Source organism: Sinocyclocheilus rhinocerous, unplaced genomic scaffold (assembly GCF_001515625.1).
Source record: "Sinocyclocheilus rhinocerous isolate Xijiao unplaced genomic scaffold, SAMN03320098_v1.1 scaffold2564, whole genome shotgun sequence".
Lineage (NCBI taxonomy): Eukaryota > Metazoa > Chordata > Actinopteri > Cypriniformes > Cyprinidae > Sinocyclocheilus > Sinocyclocheilus rhinocerous.
In genome coordinates this window covers 91,100-111,168 of record NW_015666206.1, presented here as the reverse complement: position 1 = coordinate 111,168, position 20,069 = coordinate 91,100, and the positions used below count along the sequence as shown (strand labels likewise).

Genomic DNA, 20,069 nt, shown 5'->3' with positions numbered 1-20,069 from the left:
TACACACAGACACACATACATATATATATATATATATATATATATATATATATATATACACACATACACATGTAAACAAACACTTATTTTGGATGCGATTAATCGTGATTAATCAATTTGACAGTACACGAAAAAATACAATTTTGTAAAAAGTTCATAAATGATAATCACCATCACCACCTATTTTTTATGTAAAACAATCACTGTAAATTAATCAAATAAATCTAAATAAAATGCAATAATAACTATTTATATGTCAAATGTAATTTGTCATAACATTTGATTTGATTAAATATAACGTATAATCAATAATAATAATAAAACTATGTAAATTAATGACTATAATTACATTATCAAATAAATCAAAATAAAATGCATGTGAAATAATAATAATAATAATAATAACAACAACTATGTAAAATGTTGTATACAAATTTGATAATAATAATACTTTGATTACACTGTTTTAAAATGATTCATATTTATACAATTATTTAATTTAAAGTTAATCAATAATAACAATAGCTATTTTTACCCTTTATATGGTGTATGTGTATATAAATATACACACAACTTTATTTAAATTGATAAATGTATATATTTATTAGATTACATTTATAATTTCTCTGAATAATTCCACTTTGTCTTATTTTACTTCCTTAATCTGAATTACATTTTTACATCCGATTTGCTACATCAATATAAATTCAGGAATTGAAATGACTCTCAATCCAATTCTGAATGGTGCCAATATCTGATGCTACAATGTTTAAAAAAAAATGTGTGCATGCCATAAGTGTGAGAGACATCGTATAAATAGTGCCTGTGTGTGTGTATGTGTGAGGGCTTGTATGAATAGACTCTGTGTGTGTGAGTTAGCGAGAGAACAGAGAGAGAGCAGAAGGACAACAGAGAGTTTATATAAACAGACTCGATGTGTGTTGGCTCCTGGACACTAATATTCATCTTAGCTGGCATTAACAGAGAAAGGACGCTCAAACCTTCCTCTATACAATAACATCACTGTTCCGCCATCTCTCACAAATCCACACAGACGTCTTTTCAAGAAATGAAAGAGAAAAAGCCCTGTATAAACAGTGCTGAGTGGAAGGAAACTCAATTACCCACACTTCCGTCGCTAAACCTTTCCTCTATCCGCTAGTCTTATATCAGTGGTTTTGTATTAAATAGTCAAATACAGCATGTCTGTCTAGTATGTCTATATAAATTTTGGATTCTTGCATGTCCATTTATTCAACATTTTTCCAAACTTAACACAATTTACCATCTTTACATGTGAGCATTTCCTGCACTGATTGTGTGGGGAAATATGTATATCTCATATATCTTTAGTTTAGCACACAGACGTTGAATTAGCACAGCCTGAAGCAAATTATATTAAATTTACATACAAATCATCAAAATATACTATAAGGGGGGTGACTAGGGAAATTAAATGTCAACACCTGTGAAACACGTGAAATGACATTTTCTAATGCGGTATGACCAGGAATATAAGTAACATAATGCTAGAAATATAAGTAACGTGTCAGAGAACCCAAGTGAACCATAAATTCCTTTCACCCTGTAACAGAAGTATCCAGATCACACAGCCGTCAAGCAAAGTTGAGAGGTCAACACAAGTCACTGCGGGCTACAGCTGTGCTTCATAAATTAGACCTCAACGGACTGCCGGCACAACAGGTGCCCTCTCGGCCTGAGGGGTGTTGGGACAGTCTAGCTCTTCACTTTGGTCTTGGTCACTCACATGCTGAGCTACAAACAACAAAATTAGCCCTTAAGCAATTGAGCTTCTCTTCTATTGGCTGGAGCAGATGGTGCATCCTTCAGTGACGCCCCTCGGCACAAGATGAGCGTCATGATCTTTCCAGTCTGTCAGACCTCTGTGACCCCCTGTTGGACAGCCACCAGTTACAGATGCCTGTCCCTTTATCACTGGGATAAAGTCTTTGAACTTCTCCCACTCATCATGTCAATGGCAATTACCAAATACACTGTATACATAGATGGGACGACTAAGGCAAAATAAACTCTGGATGCCTTTGCTTTAGACTTCAAGTATGCTTTCTTTTCCAAAAATGTAAGCGTTCAAGTGCTCTCAACAGTGCTCTTCAACACGCATTACAACACCACTAAAATCAGCACAGAAAATATGAAAGTTGTCCACCTTTTCCTATGCAACTTGTTAGAAACAGTGTCTAGTTTAAGAGTGTCATAAAAGTCCATTAGTAATAATAAAATGTCATTTTTATAACTAGTAAACTGAGGCTTAGGCCATTTCTGTACAGAGAGAGGGGACTGGGCGTGTTATTACCTGTGTCTGTCTCATCTCTCAGCTGTGTTGGACAGTAGCATCTATAATAGCAAATAGCAAAGCAACTACATCAAAATAGTGATGTTACCACATCACTACTGAGAAATGCAGTGCTATAGCTTTTTAGCAGCAGAGCTATTTTATTAGTATAAGTCCTGACAACATGGTTCATTCTACGTGTGTGTGAGAGAGAGAGAGAGAGAAAGGTAGAGAGAATGAAAGAGAGCTTTCCACAGATACTGAAAATAACTTCTGATGAATAATTAAATAAATAGAGCTGTCTATAGATGAAAGCAATTAGTATAGTATACTACTATACTAATTGAGTATAGTGTAAAAAAAAAGTGCAAGCAATTTCTGATAAATAATTAATAATATTTGTATTTTTTTATTTATTTTCACCATCTTTCACTGATATGTTAGTAGGACACAAAAAGACAAGTAGAAGCGGACTGTGGACATCTTAAAGGAATAGTTCAACCAAAAATGAAAATTCTGTCATTAATTACTTATCCTCATGTTGCTCCAAACGAGTGTTAATTTTGTCAGCCAGTTTTTAAGGGACAGAAGAGATGAATTGCTGAATAAAGTCGTTATTTCGGTTTTCTTTGCGCACCAAAAGTATTCTTGTAGACCATTACATCATAACATTACAGTGGAATCACTGATGTCACATAGACTATTTTAACGATCTCCTTGCTACGTTTCCGAGCCTTGGTCGTGTTAGGACCCTTGCTTTCTATGAGAGCTCTCGGATTTCATCAGAAATATCTTAAATTGTGTTCCGAAGATGAACGAAGGTCTTACGGGTTTGGAACGACATGAGGGCGAGTAATTAATGACAGAGTTTTCATTTTTGGGTGAACTTTCCTTTTAAGTAACAGAATTTTTTTTAAATAGTTTTAGCGTTAGTGGACTATAATATCCCTGTTTCAATGTCAATAGTTGTGTTTGTTCGTGTAAGTGTTCGTTAAAGATCGTCTCTTACATCACTGCAGGATGTCGGCCAGTTTGTCTTGGTAGTACTCGTAGTTCTCCTGGCAGTCCTCCCAAAGCGTGAACGTCTGCTCGTCGTTCTCCACGAAAGTGTTCCAGGTGTAGGTGAAATCCAGCGGCTTCATCACGCGCAGTTTGCAGCCGGCGGCCGCCAGCGCCTTTAGCCCCGCCTGGATCTCAGGCTCCTCCCACTCGAAGAGCCGCGCGGAGTAGATGGACAGATGGAGGCTCTTCCTGGCCTTCAGGATCTCGGCCAGCTTCGCGGCGCAGGCGGCGCACGGGCTGGACGACATGTACCAGGTGATGGTGTATTTGAGGGCGGGGTCGTAGTTGGGCAGGACCTGCTGGAAGAAGGCCTCCTCGGCGTGGCCGCTCGCGTGCTCGTCCTCGATGAAGCCCCTGAGGAGCCCTCCGGAGCCGGGCCCCTGGTCCACCATGTAACACAAGAAGGTTTTGTTCCGGCCGGAGGAGTACTCCACGTTCTTGAACTGGAACTTGTAGAAAAACGGGTCCATGCGATCCCTGTGGACACATGAGGAGGTGAATTCAAGACCTGCATGGCGCCCTCTGCTGGAGCCTCCTCGCATTACAAGGTATTTTCACTCTTGAAAAATGCATAAAAGTATTTAGGAGGAGTTCTACCTGTAATATTTCCCAGCAGTCCAGAGTCTGTGGTACGACTGGATTAAAACTATTGATTTCTCAATTTTGATTAACCCATATAATATCTTTATATTTTGTCTTGAATATATATATATATATATATATATATATATATATATATATATAACATGTCCTTAAAACCATGATTAAAATAAGAAGTGTGAACCATTACATTTAAAACTTTCATGAACTGGTAACCTCACTATATTCAAATATAGGACACTATTTATTTGTTTATTTCATTAAAACCAATGTATTGCATTGTTTCAATCTATGTCACTTTATTGGATACTGTACATCAGTGTATGAGAATATAACCTGTTTGTGACAAGTGTTTGCTGGAACCTACTGTGGAGAGCAGTACTGCAAGGATTTGATTAAACTGTCTGGAGATTCTTTGCTCTCATAGCCTGCCAAATGGCAGCCTGCAGTCACAATTCCTCTGTTAACTTCTGCAGAAGTTTTTTTTTATGGATATGTATCTGTATCTACAGCTGCTAGGGGCAAACATGCCTCTGATAGGAGTGCTTTCACTTGTAAAATAAAAAAGAGGGAGATTAATATGAACATTTATATACAAGCTGCATTAGAGTTCCATTAAGTGCATAGAGAATTAGGAGTGGACTTCAATCAAATTGCAAAGAACCCAAAACAAAACTGCAATCCCTTTGCAAAGCAGCACTTGAACTCAACAAACACAAAGTAATTTCTTTAACAAAAGCTATTGCATTCAGAGTAGGCTGTATTTTTTCTGCTATATTTGCAAAGCAATTATTGCTGTGTTCCTAGAGGCAACTCCTGTGTATATGAATAAATGTCAAAGGATTAATGAAACTCTCACACACATGCACAGCCTTGCATACTTTGATTCAAGTAAAAAGAAAGAGCTGAATTGAAGTCCCAGCACCTTTGACAACGAGGAGAAATGGGATATTGCCCACGCCGGCATCCCACATTGGCCTGCTGCTGTGGCTTATCTTAAATTAAAAGGTGAAAAAACATTAAGTTCCAAGGTGCTTGTAGGCTTTGCAGCAGTGCTACCCTTGATTTTATAGTCTGCTGTCAGACATGCACAGTAGAACAGTAGAAGCACAAGGGTAGCATGCAAATAAGTCCTTTATCTACCCTATTGATCTGGCTTTCGTTTCCCAAAGCTGTGGCACCTTTACACATGATGTTCCATCTACAGCACTAGTACAATGCAGAAATAGTTCATTTAAAACCTCTACTGTATATTCCATTATTTCCAACCCCTGTTCTTGGTGGCATATCTACATATATATTTTGAATATCTCCTTTACCTCTCCTGACCCATCCATTTCAGATCTTGAAATAGGTCTCCTACAAAATATCTGATGAAATGAATCAATGTTTGATTAGGAAGGCTTTGATACAGAACGTATACTGTTGTCCTGTGCCCCAATTCAACTACTATACTCTTTTTGAGAAGAAAAAAAGTAGATACTTATGAACGTGTAGCAGAAGAGTAGGCAAGCTTTGGGACACACTATCATAAAAATGCGCTCTGTTGCATTTTGTCACTGTAAACTGGCCTGTCAATCATCCTGTCACAGTTAACATCCTCATATACACATTACATATATTATTGAATAAATTGAAAACACTAAAATAATTATTCCTGCCATTTTGGAGAGAAAACAAGTAGCACACTGCTTTGCCAGTCATGGGTCTTTCATACTGAAAGCTCTGCTCATGTTTTTTGCATAATGATACATTTAAAATTGTCCATGTCCAATTCATATCCTTATACAAGTTCACAATGTTGTTGCAGATGAAATATAACTCAGATAACGTTAAATAAATATTTAGTTAGATATTGATTATTAATAATTCAACCCCTTTGAGGGCGTCAAAGTACTACTTAACTGTTGCTCTCATGAATATCCAGCATATTTATAGTTCGTTTTATTTGTGTTTGTAGTTCCGAACCGAATCTTTCTCCATAGCGGATTGGGTTGTGGACAATATCAGTCATGCTATGCAAGTGTGCACGGTTCCATCCTGACTGTGACCGTCAAATCTTGCACTCATTAAAAATTCAAAATTTGCCACCTCAAGAAATGTTCTGACAAAGGTTTCACATTTGCTCGCTTTGTCCCTGATTGTCGCATGCCTTGTTTGGGGTGATGTATACATTTGAATTAGGGATGTCACGATGATGAAATTTTCATAACAGTATTTAAACACCGGGGGGCAGGGCTTTGGGTGCTCCCCCTCAGTAAAAATCGCGTTCCGGGCCTCCTCTCCCTTGTCGGGCCCTTGGAATCGTCCTAAAATAGTCATTTAGAGTACTTTGACTTTTTTTGGGGATTAAATTATTGAAATAACACTCGATTGTCTATTACATTTTGTACTGTGTATATATATACAGTATATCAGGGGTGGCGAACGTCGGTCCTGGAGAGCCGCAGCCCTGCAGAGTTTTGCTTCAACCCTAATCAAACACACCTGAACAAGCTAATCAAGGTCTGAAGGGTTATTAAGAGGCTACAGGCAGGTGAGTTTTAATTAGGGTTGGAGCTGAACTCTGCAAGGGCTGCGGCTCTCCAGGACTGGAGTTCGCCACCCCTGCAGTATATATTAGGCATGGGGTTATCAAAGTATACCGCAATTTGAAACATTTTCTGTTATACCGTTCCTGCGGTATGCGCTGTTTTTCATGTCTCCTCAAAGACTGAAAGTGTAGGAAGCCCTCAGGTTAAGTGCAGTATAGAGAGTAACACGATTCCTCCCCCTCCTGTTGGTGCGGGTATGAGGGTAAGTAAATGATGACATTATGATTTTAATTTTTGTTTGGACTTTTCTTATAAATTGCAAACTTCCTGTCATCGGTCTTCTAAAGAAATCCACAATTCCATAGCTGCCATGCTTTGTGACACCACTGACAAAGTCAGTAAAAAACGTTCCTTTGCCAAAAACTGGCTGATGCAGCTACTCACAAGTCTGGAAAAAACAAGCAGTCAAAAGAAAGTTATGTGTAGCTGCTGAGAACTGTCAAAGCATCAGCGAAAGGTCAAAAGACCTTGACCAACTTAATGTACATGCCAAGCTGTGTCAGTAATTCTGTGCTGTTAGTTTGCCTGTCCATCACTGTCCTCCAAAGACTCATACTAGGCATGGGTGATAAAACGGTATAGATATTTATTGACGGTACACCTTCGATAACGATATACAAAATGTCCGATATAGTGCATGATATAGGCACGTGCTATGAGCAGAGGCGGACAAAGTACTCAACTCCATCTACTCACAAGTCTGGAAAAACAAGCAGTCAAAAGAAAGTTATGTGTAGCTGCTGAGAACTGTCAAAGCATCAGCGAAAGGTCAAAAGACCTTGACCAACTTAATGTACATGCCAAGCTGTGTCAGTAATTCTGTGCTGTTAGTTTGCCTGTCCATCACTGTCCTCCAAAGACTCATACTAGGCATGGGTGATAAAACGGTATAGATATTTATTGACGGTACACCTTCTTCGATAACGATATACAAAATGTCCGATATAGTGCATGATATAGGCACGTGCTATGAGCAGAGGCGGACAAAGTACTCAACTCCATTACTTGAGTGAAAGTACAGATACTGCTGGTCAAATATTACTCCATTACAAGTAAAAGTTGTAAAGACAGATTTTTGCTTAAGTAAAAGTAAGTTTAAACTTTTAGAAAACACGTCACGAATTTGTGGAGGTTTATTCCTTTTCACTGCATCTCTTATGTTTTTAAATGCAATCTGCGTGATGGGCGATTCGGTTCTTTGTATTAAGCAATGCATAAATACATGATGCTGTTTTGTTCATAATTGTTTATGCAATTTACAAAATTATATTTGATTTATATTAATTTAATATAATTTAGTTAATTTAGACGTAATGCACAGTTTTTTTATAGACAGTTATTACCTTGCGTTGACAATTTAAATCTGCTGCATTATTTTGCTCATTTCGCCCTCCTGTGGCCTCAGGAGACAAGCCAAAAGTTTCCTTAAGACCTATTTAATCTGCATATAAAACATTAGAAATTAGATATTTGTTTCATTTTTATTGTGTTTGACTGTTAAAACAAAAAATTAACCCAATTTATTGTTTGTCTCAATAAATTGGGTTAATTTAAAAATACAGTGGTTAAATTTAAAAAAAAATGTAACATTTGTTTTGAAAAAGGTTATAACAAATGTCAATAATTATCGATACTGAACGATATGAAACATTATACCGTTGATAAATTTTTTAGCTATATCGCCCAGCCCTAACTCTCTCACACACACACACACACACATAGTCTGGTGTGTGCCTGGCTAATTGAAGACCATTAAATACACATGGCCTCAGGAGCATTGCTAGCATGGTGGATATTGAATAATTTAAAAGCAGTTCATCTAAATGGGAAATTCTAAAGGATGCTGTTCTAATAACATAATCAACAATGCTGTGTTAGTGTCTGCGTGCATATTACATTGTCTCAAAAAGAATTAAAACAGCTGAATTAAAACAAATCCACAGTGATTTAAAATCTCAAAACTCATTTACTAAATGGTGCGGAGTCTGGATTGTTCAGTAGTTTTGTTTGTTTGTTTTCATGAACCAACCTTGCAGCTTAATTTGATCCCAGTAGGTTCTCTGTGAAATGACATTGCAGAAATCTGAACCACTGAGTTGGCAATTCAGTATTATGATATGTCATGCAACGTGAAAGTATCCTAAACAAAACAAAACAAGGCTGAAAGCTTATTTTCTCTGCTTTTACAAAACATGTATTGTTAGTAATCATCTAATGGTGTTATACTTTTAGTCATTTTTAATTTGAATTACCTTGACTTTTGAGACTTTTTTTTTTAGCATTTTTCTTATATTATTTCTGAACATGTATGTTCAAGACACATTTTTACAATATGTGCCTTCATATTTCATGCATCTTTTATGCAAATATTTTTTAAAGTGATTTGTTTTATATTTACACCATGTTGGCAACTTCATATGTCATGCACTTGGAATAGAACTTTCTTTAACTAGATGGTTAATAAAGAAAATGTTACTTGAATCATGCTGTCACGAATCCTGCCCATGCACTTCCGTTCATTCACCACCAGAGATCACCCGCTCATTACTATGTACACTTGCACCACACTAAAGGCGGGCGTACACGGTGCGATTCTGAAGGTCGGAACGTCGTGAGCTCTGGCACATGTCACCCCATTTGCCTGACCCTGCCTTGGATACTGTTTGCCCCAGCCTGGACTATTGCTCGTGTTTACAGATTACCCCTTTTGTCAAGCCCTCCGGATTTTGTTCTCCGATCGATGACCCACGCCTGCCCTAGGAATACTCTTTGTCTTGTCTCATTCATGACTGTTTGCTGATTATTGACCCATGCCTGTTTGTGACCATGCCTTTGAATAAAGCTCTGCATATGGATCCGCACGCTTCCTCTGTTCCTTCCGTAACACATGCTGTAGTTACATTTTTAAGTTGACTAATTAAATGTAAAAAAAAAAAAGATTTTATTTTTTGCCATATCACCCAGCCTTAATATATACCATGTCCTATGACAACCCTAGAGCAGTCTGAACTGAAAAAAAGTGGTTTAACTGAATGCTATAATATCATGCTACTTTATAAAAAAGCCTGATCAGCATCAATTTTTTATTTATTCATTTATTTTATGTTATTATTAATGAGCCACCATTACAACTAATTCTGCATCATTAGTAGAGATGTTATGTGAGTAATAAAGCTGTGGGATGCCTGCCTTTCTAGAGCCAGAAATAACATTTCCATGGTCGGTAATGACAGACTATATTGCTACCCTTAATGTCATGTCTTCCTCCACATTCATGGTTAACAAGGTCTCTAGCTTATATGCTGGTCGTTACATCAAATATTTCACTCTTAACAGCCCTAAATGTCAATGCTTAAGCATCACAGGAATGGAATCCTCACAGATTTAATGGAATTCACATAATAACAAAACATTTAGACCTAATATAAGAGTGTATGTACTAATGACTCTGTAGACTGCAGTAAGTATTTGCTGGCCATCATAAACAAATGATTTGTGGTGCCGTTTTAGCTTTGCTCCGAATATCTTGCATACATATCTACGAATGCAAAATGAAATTGGGTTATTAAACAGCAAATTTCAGGTTATTAACAGTAATCATTTCTAGGTTGCCATCTGTGGGATCACGTGGATATGGAGGTGTTAACATTTGAAGCTGGCATTAGGAATGCAGTTATGTAGCCAGTTGCAATGGTTAGACTGGTCACTATAGTGCTGCTGTCCATTCAGTCACTTATTATGCTACATGAGAACATAAAACAATCTATCTATGCTGTACTTGCTTTAGCTGTTACACAGTTTGCACTGTAAAATCATTGGGGAAAAGTTGTATCTTTAAATAATCTCCTTTATAGCTCCAGTGCTATGTCTTGGCCCACCCCAAACACATTGCAGCTGTTTTTTGAGTGTCCCACCACGAACATGACATATTTTGGGACAGCGTGTCAGTTCCACTAAAAACAGTCCAACTTTTGCCATCTTGAGATCCCTGCATTGTTTCATTCCACTGCAATCCATCTGGCTGATTTTGAATACAAGAAAAAGGTCTACAAAATCACCCCAAAGCAACACATCTGAGGGTCAGTTAAACCCAAAACCAACCTCAAAACAAACCTCAATTTGTCAGTCTGTTGTGCAGGTAACTCTTCTGTCATTTTGGACATCCCTTGTACAAACACAGCACTATTAACAAACTGTAACTCAAGCTGGCATTAGTGCTAAGTCACCATTTTGGCACAGCCGACACCTCTGTCAGACTAGCAGCATGGTAGCGGTGTCCTCTCAAATGCCCCCTGTTACTATTCACACTGACAGGTCCCGGGATCAGGCAGCACACACAGCACTGTCATCTCTGGCAATGCAACTAAAGAGGAGAGAACTGATAACCAGATAACAATAAGACTGGAGCCACACACACACTCCAGCCAAACAGGTGCAGGCAGCTGACAACAAATAATGAGCCTGTAGGCAACCTTGGTTCCCTTAAGAACTGATTTGCATGTTGGGAGCTGAAGTGGGTTCCAGGGTGGACTGCCTATGTTCTTGAGGCAATATGAAGCACTTCAAACCAGTACCTGCCCCTCCTCTGGCAAAACACATTGACAGCCAGAATTAGTGTGGAGGATGGAGAATTGTAGTGCCATACCAATGATGGGGTAGGCTTTGTTGGCATACTGATTGATAAATGAACATCAACCACCACCTCTGCTGCCCGTTAATCATTTGGAGTACGTCAGACATCATATGTCAGAACAGCATATGCATGACCAGGAGGCCAGGAAATAGAGTTCATGTCTAGAGCTGCAAGAAATGCAGGGTTGTATATTTGTGTTTTTTTTCTTTTCTTTCTCTTTCTCTTTTCTTCATAATTTGTTCTTTTCCAAGAATGGAAAAATAATCAGTGCTGTAAACAATTGGGATTATAGGTTCTTTTTTTTTCATTTCACTGAAATAAGGGATCCATTAATCATCACTTCTGAAATGCCTGACACGTAAAGAGCAGCTATATAGATAGCATTCAGTGCTGAAAATGTACGGTTTGAGTAGATATTGTTAAGATACTCAATCCTTTGTATGATTTTCTGAACTTATGGCAAAGGGTCTGAGGAAAAACTAAAGAGAAGATGTATGTACATAATTTATCCAAATGTTCATCATACAGTGAAGTTTTAAACCTGCAAAAAAATGCAGAGATGTACTGACAATGACACAATGACAACTTATTTTTGGATAAATAACAAAAGTCCATTCACAGAGAACACCTATAGATCTATACAGGTGGAGCTGGGGAAGGTGGAAAGTTCCTGAAGCGAACTGCAACTGCTACAGCAAGCACTAGACAATATTTAAATGCTGAACCGCAAGCTTATTGGCTGTTGATGTGAAAAGAAACCAATCAGCTGTGCCATGTGAATAATGATGTAATTATATCAGATTGAGTTAGAACCTAACAGCCTGCGCCATCTAGAATTTCATGATAACTTTGTATTTTTTCTTTTTTTAGAAAGCAGAAAAAGTAGAAGTTAGAAGACGTTTGTTATGGTATTCTGGGTGGTTGCTTACTGGTCAAGTCAAAAGAGCCCACCCCTAAGTCTTAATGATATTATGGTCCCTAAATAAGATTCAGTCACTTCATCAAAAATTTTTTTTATCAATTTTATCATGTGTCAGGCACTAAATCCAATCATTTAAAAAGTATTAGCACTATTCTAGAAAGTGCTTTGATATATAATTTTACAGTATTAAACTTTGGCACTGAAGTTTCACACTTAATGTTAGGGTTTTATTAAAATTAATTAACATTAGTGTGAGCAATATTAACAGTGATGCCTGCCTCAGCAAGCACCACTAATTATGCAAAAGTATGTGGCAATTAGGATCACTAGAGCATGCTGCTATGACTGGTCACACATAGATGATGATGATAATGTTCATCATTACAATTGAGACCAGCTGCAAGTGCAATGCCAGCATGCCTAGTGGGTGAAACCTGTCCTAATGCATTACTGCTTTGTTCTGAAGATAAAATGCTACACTGCACCACTGCCACCTGTGCTTGTCGCTAAGCACTCTTATCTGGTTATATGCTCTGTTACCACACATTTGTCACCCCCCCACACACAACACACACCAGTGTTGGTGTTGTAAAGGCTGTGGTCCACTGAAAACACACAGCTAATTTCAGTTGCATATGGGAGATCTCTGAAGATACTAATAATGAGAATTATCAATAGGCAGTCATGGGTGCCTGGAAATCTAGTAGAGGTTATCTAGGTAGCAAATCCTCATTGGGAGAGAAGTGATTACTCCCTGTCAATAAATTATGCTGGGATGAATGGAGATAACTGGAAATAGACCACCAATCATGACAGCCCCAAAAGAGTAAATAAAGGCTCTCCCAAAAATGAACATTTTGTTTATTTAAAAAAGAAAAAAAAAAAAAAGGATGATTTGCTAAATGTCCAATATGCTCTTGTAAATGTGGTTGGCAATTCATGCTGTCAAGCTAGTTCAGACAATTTGAGTGTTATATTGCTATAGATAATTATGCAATCTATCTCTTGCTTTAAATCTAAAATAGCTCAAAGTTATATGATAGATTTGTGAAGCTATAGGATAGATTTGTGGGGAACAAACTTTATTACTAGGGATGTGCGAGAATAGCTCACTATTCAACCAAACACAATTGCTGCTGCTAGTCGACATTGGAAATAATAGTTGACTAGTCAAAATGTTGTAATTTTAATGTTACTTTTTTAAAATAAAACATAGTGGATATCTAGAGCGGATAACAGATTCATTTCTTTTAAACTCAGACCTTGCATGCATGCATTTTCTTCATGTCAATCAGTGCCTGCTCAGTAATTTCTGCTTGGAAGACGAGCAAGGTGTGGGAGCGTATTTACTGGTTTAAAGGGGGAAACATTGTGAAGGAAAGGGAACTGACTTTCTTCAGAATGTTTTTTTCTAATTTATTTTTTCACATTTTTTCATGTTATCTCCGTATAAGAAAAATAATTAGTGTTTATAAAAGCAATGCTGTTTTGTTTACAGGGGTAACCATGGTAACTGCTGTATTTTTGTTTGTTCAAAAGCACCACCTAATGTCAGAGAGAGTGAATTTGCTTTTTCATTCAGCCCGTCTGCCGCTTTTGTTGCCATCAGTGTTGTAAATTTTAACAGTTAGATGGAAAATAAGAACAACTCAAATCATTAGGTATCTGGAATTATTCAACTGTTTGATTCATAGATCAAATTTATTCCAAATGGATCAGATATTCACACAGGGTTTTTTTTTTACTGTCTTCTGAGTGTTTCTCACTTTAGACTAGTTGGTTACAAAATTTCCATTTAAACGACTTTGAAATTAGTTGTTGCACACATTCCTACTTATTACGCATGAAATAGAGCACAGAAGTTGTGGGCACAAATGTCATGGTCTTTTTTTAAAGCTTTTGGGTCACAATCCTCTTTAGCTGTATTTAAAGGTTTAAATTAGGCATGTTACCATCAGAACATATTTCTCAAAAAGGACAAATTGTAGATCTTTTCACAGTCTTTACATATTGTAGATGATGTTTGATATACAGTATTATGTCGTATTAAGGATGCCCTTAGATTGTATACTAAAATGCAACAAAAATAACGAACTTTTGCTGTAACCAACACACCTCAAGTTCAGTTTTTTCATCTTTTGTTATTTGAAGAAAACAACACTTTATCGTGGTTTGTTTTTGGTCCCCAGACTGAAAAACATAAGAAGTGCCTACTGGAGCTGAACAGTAACAAGGCATCTCCACTGATTGCTGCAGACAAGAAGGGGAGGGAAGTGATCTCAAATTGTGTTTTCGTTGCATTAGTTCAGAATGGTTCACACTTTATCACTCCATCTCTATACATGAGCACCGTTACTAGCTGATGCTAATGCTGTTTACTCTGAGCACAGTCTTCATCAGGATAACTGGGAATAACATGCATTTTGCTAGTGTTTAGGAATAATGATTGTCATTCTAGAAGTCCATTCATGTGAGTCTGAAACAACACCATGAACAGCTGAGTTTCTTGTAGAATGTGTGTCTATGCTCTGATTACATGCCACAGCTTTTACAGCCACATTTTTATTGTGTTTACACATGCAGCTCTCTTTTTGCATCAAACAAGAGACCATTCTTACAATCTTTATATGTTTATGTGAAATATGAACAAAGAATGCTGGGATAAGGCTCCAGCATTCCTGCAACTATGTAGGAATGGATGAACATTGAAACAATGTCTTCTTATGCCCTACCAAAAACTAGTGTTGTCACAGTACCAAAATTTCAGTAGTCGTTACAAGTACCAGTAAAATTCCACAGTTATCGGTACCAATTCAGTACTATAGCAAAAACTATCGTAACCATTTTTTTTTTGAAAATACAAATATTAAACAAAGAATATTATATAATTATTAATGCTATTAAGTTAATAATACATTATAAAACATTTGCATATAGACTTTAAATATTGTTTTAATATGGTTATCACTCCCAAAAATTTGCAAAAATGTATTCCAATTATGAATGGGTTATATGCAGAAAGCAAGCAAAGAGCATTCCGTTTATAATCAATGAAGTTCACCCACAGCGCAAGCTCACCAAGTGAAATCTCCCATTATAATAATAAAAAAAAGTGTCTATGGCACATTGAATCTCTTAATTCATATTTATACTTTGTTGGTTATAGAGAAATGATTCCAGAGCTTGCAGAGCTCAAACTGAACAAGCTCTGGTGTATTGAGTGGATTCTGACTTAAAAGTTTCTGATTGGCCATTGCGTTCATGCGCTCATCAAACATGTTTGTGATTGGCTACAATGCTCAACACCACAAAAACACTTTGTTAATAGAAACCGCTGACGCTCTTCACAGAGTGCTCACACAAATATGCACAGGAGCATTTGAAAGCCGCTGCCTATCAGCGGGTACCGAGCCAACCGGTACTTGGCATCAGTATTGTTGTGTTTTTAAAAATAAGTATCAACTCTATCAACAATAACAATAAGTATATATCAACAATAAGTATAACCCTAACCCTAACGGAATTATCCATACTTCTGAAAACACTACCAGAAATAGTGTCTTACCTAGTATGATAAAGCACAGCACTCATTTAACATTAATGTCTCTCAACACTGATACTCTTCTCTTATGGCATATCATTAGGTACACCTCCAAACTTAATAAAACCTTTGCATCATACATCATGTCGAGGTTTCAAGCAATGGTTCCTGAGAGCATAGAGTGCTCTGGCAAGGAACCATTAGCCAAAAAAATAAATAAAAAAATCACATGCATTTTTGCTCATTAAAATTAATTATGGCACACCATTAAAGTACTGCAACATTTTAAATGATCAGGGGAAACTGATAATTTCAGACCGTGAAGTGACTTCATGCCTTGACTTTATATACACAAAAGGATTAGATATTAGATGGAAACTATACTTGTTAAATATGAACAGACTCTCGCTTTCTATTTAGCTGATTAAACAAGCCTGATTAAACAAAAATGACCTACTATTTTGAAAATTTTTGAGAAAGTTTAGAAGTTCAAATACCAAATATTTCGAAATATGATGTGAAACTGTAGAAGAAACATAGCAAACTGTTTCTGCCATAATACAAAAGTACTCTGCAATATCTCTGCAGTACAATCTGTAACCAGGGCCGCATTAAGACCTCACTGGGCCCCGGGGCTATGAATTAATGCCAACTAGTGCACATGCTTTATCTTTAACTATTAACGTTCATTTAAGACACAAATAACTGTGTTGACGAGGTCGGAGACAGGCATTTTGACACATAACTATGTGTGTTCGAACGTTTAAACACAAGGCGCGAAAAATAACTCCAGTCAGGCGCTGTATGAGCAAGTGCGCTCCGCGCGTATTAGAAACCGTCTTAACGCGCGCATTTGCCAAAATGAATTCTGCCCCCACTGCTTAATGTCCCTGAACAGTTAAATTAGTTTTTAAACCACAATGCTTAAAATGCGTTTAAATGAAAAGCTTACATCATGACGCGCAAAATGAATTTCTCAACCCATAAGCGAATATACTAGCCCTATAGAGTTTGTTCAAACACAAAAAGCACTATACATCTATCAAGTTAATAATCAAACTAACCTAAAATCTTTGGGGATGATGACACTGTGTTTTTATCTGCTCCATGTGTTTAGAATAGTTGACATTTTTACTTATCGAAGACTGCTTTTTTTATGACCGTTTCTAAATTACACCAGAATGAAGTGAAGAGAGGTGAATGCAGACATTAGGCGTAGTGATCACCTGATAGATAGGCTACGTGCACAGTTTGTTCAAAAGTAAAATATATAATAAATGCATTTGATTGGTAAAACAAATTCAAATGTGACGTTTTAATCTCTAATGGTAATGCATGGAATTTACGGAAAACTCCACTAAATAATAGCGCTAAAAAGTGAGGGGCGTGGTGGGTTTTTTGCGATCGGCGCTACCGATGTCCGTCAAGCTACTCCACAGCCAATCACGGCCCCCCTCCTAGCTCGGGCACCGGGGCTTCAGCCCCACCTAGCCCAATGGTTAATGCGGCCAATATACTAGCCCTATAGAGTTTGTTCAAACACAAAAAGCACTATACATCTATCAAGTTAATAATCAAACTAACCTAAAATCTTTGGGGATGATGACACTGTGTTTTTATCTGCTCCATGTGTTTAGAATAGTTGACATTTTTACTTATCGAAGACTGCTCTTTGCATGACCGTTTCTAAATCACACCAGAATGAAGTGAAGAGAGGTGAATGCAGACATTAGGCGTAGCGATCACCTGATAGATATGCTACGTGCACAGTTCGTTCAAAAGTAACATATATAATAAATGCATTTGATTGGTAAAACGAATTCAAATGTGACGTTTTAATCTCTAATGGTAATGCATGGGATTTACGGAAAACACCACTAAATAATAGCGCTAAAAAGTGAGGCTCCTTGCTTGGGCCCCGGGGCTTCAGCCCCGCCTAGCCCAATGGTTAACATCACTGTAACATCAAGTATATCACCACTTGTTTGCTTGCAGTTCTTACAACTGAACCGTTCCAGTTGACAGAATGTCAAGTTTCTTCGCTCTTACTAACCCATTTACACAAGCACACACACACACACAAATATTTCTTCCAGGGTACAAAGACAGTTTAATAAATTGAGATGGCAAAAAGGGCAAAAGCAATTCCGCTGTAAAGAGGAAAGAACAACATTGCCAAAGTTCTCCAGAGTGCAGCGCTTTAATTTTGAAACGAACCCAAACTTGTATAGTGTCAAGATAAATTTACACCCGTCTGAACATGTCTGCATGAAACAACCAATCAACCCTGATGCATCAGCACTGCTTCATGTGTCGCATGCAAGGGATGATAGGCGGACGGATTGAGGATGAATGGGGTTTTAAGCCTTCTCGCCTCAAATGTCAAAAAGCACATTTATGATACACTCATTCCAGTAAAGCTCTCTCCAAGGAATGAAGACGAGAGGTATCAGTGCTCAGGCAAGGTCGGTGGAACACAAAAGAGGTTCCAATAAGTTGGATAATGAAAAGCCTTCCATCTATGTGACAACTGTGAATGAAGTGATGGCTTGAAGGTAACGCTGCTGAAACATCTAGGTAGGTAATGAGGTAAAGAAGAGACATCCACAGAACTGGAAGTGGAACCTAAGGTTTACCTTCCAGTATGTCTTTAAATATGAAGAGTTAATTTGCAAAAACCGATAACTCCAAATAATAACTACAAATACAGGTAATTTACCAAATTTACTTCATTGAAAGTATGTTTTTGTTACATATTAAAAGTTTGTTTTATAGCTAAAGCAGATAACTCCAACAGTCGTTTTTGGCAAAAGCAGATAACTCCACATCTCATGCTTTAGAATAAAAAAAAAAAACACTCGTTTAATCTTTGTAATCTCCTCAGTATTAGATCAAAGGGGTGCTTCTACTAAATACTGAGCATTTTTCAGTTTTTCTTTTTTAATAAATCTGCAAAGATGTCAACAATTCTGTGTTTTTCTGTCAATATGGGGTGCTGTGTGTACATTAATGAGGAAAAAAAATTAACTTAAATGATTTTAGCAAATGGCTGCAATATAACAAAGAGTGAAAAATTTAAGGGGGTCTGAATACTTTCCGTACCCACTGTATATATATATATATATATATATTGACTTGTGACTTATATGACTTGTGTTTGTTTTGGTCACATTGTTTTAACCGCTTGAGGTACTAATTGTCATGTCCTCTCAGCCTTGAAAGCAAATTGCTGATATTTCTCTACTAATTCAACATCTACTCAACAAATTAATAATGTAGTAATTATATGAAAACAGGCACTGTTTTGTTGTCTGTTTTAAATCCGCATCTGAATTGTCCCACTCTGTGCAGCACACAGCCTCACGTGTCAAAACAAACATCACGAGGTGTCAGTGATTTCCACTCTCGTACTGTATAGACCTTCTTAGCCGCTCCAGTAACAGACGCAACCCGGAAAAATATTGGCATGGATTTTTGCCGATAGCCAATACTTCCAGCAATCAACTATTGGTGCCGATTAATCGGCAAAAATGATCAGTAGGTCAACCTCTAAACTGCACATCTTGTCTTATTTATGTATGCATGGCACACTGTCAAAGAACAACTCTCTGCAATGCATCATTTCATGTTGCTTTTTAATTAAGCAATATACAACTAGTGAAATGCAATTTCTTGGAAAGGTCTTTAGTATGCTGACAGTGTGATATGCTTGTTAAGACTGTCCTCTCTAAGAGGGTTTAAAAAAAACATCTGGAGACTTCTGCATGCTTTTGTTCTTTTGTGTCCCATCTAGCTGTTGGACACGATCCTAAACCAGCATTATTATACAGGGTTACTTTAAGGGTGACTAGATTTTCAGACAACCCATTTACTAGCTCAGGGATAATCAGAGTCCTCAGGGTCAAATTCCAATGTCACAAGGTCACCAATGATCCACTGTCACAGTTTGGATTTATTGAGAATTAGAATTTAACAGTCGTATTTTGGCAAAAACAGATAACTTAATCTCTGTAGTCTCCTCAGATGACAATGTAGATGCCTGACAAATGCTGTTGTTGTTGTGATCATAAACTGTATGGATGTGATTACACGCAATACACTGAGTTTTTCCCTCACCATTGTAACGTGCTGCTTTTGCAAGGTTCTGTGAAAACGCTTCAGCTTTTAATTTCCTTTTTCGCCCTGAAGAAGATATCACAGGTTCAAGAAGTTCGTCGAAATTATCTAACTGAACATATCAATTTGCTTTCTTACGTCACTAGGTTTAATTATGCAACTTTGCTGGCTAACAAATGCATTAATGTGACCAGCTGCATATAAACTAATGCAAATAAATGGTAACAATCGTGACATTAAACATTTGGGTCGTCCAATGTCACAAGGTCACCAATGATCCACTGTCA

General features: G+C 37.3%; 2 protein-coding genes across 2 annotated transcripts in view; both read right to left on the bottom strand.

Moving 5' to 3' along the window:
• Positions 1-20,069, bottom strand: part of LOC107732185 (gamma-aminobutyric acid receptor subunit alpha-3-like) — a 146,253-nt gene that overhangs the window by 118,247 nt on the left and 7,937 nt on the right. The gene's annotated exons all lie outside the window — the stretch shown is intronic.
• On the bottom strand, positions 3,318-3,918 carry LOC107732183 (C->U-editing enzyme APOBEC-2-like). Its single transcript, XM_016543459.1, has one exon. It carries the CDS (start codon positions 3,916-3,918, stop codon positions 3,325-3,327), a length of 594 nt encoding a protein of 197 aa, XP_016398945.1. The 3' UTR covers positions 3,318-3,324.

Bases quoted from the DNA above. Each gene is read 5' to 3' on its own strand.
- LOC107732183 (XM_016543459.1), bottom strand. From the start codon at position 3,918: ATGCGAGGAGGCTCCAGCAGAGGGCGCCATGCAGGTCTTGAATTCACC.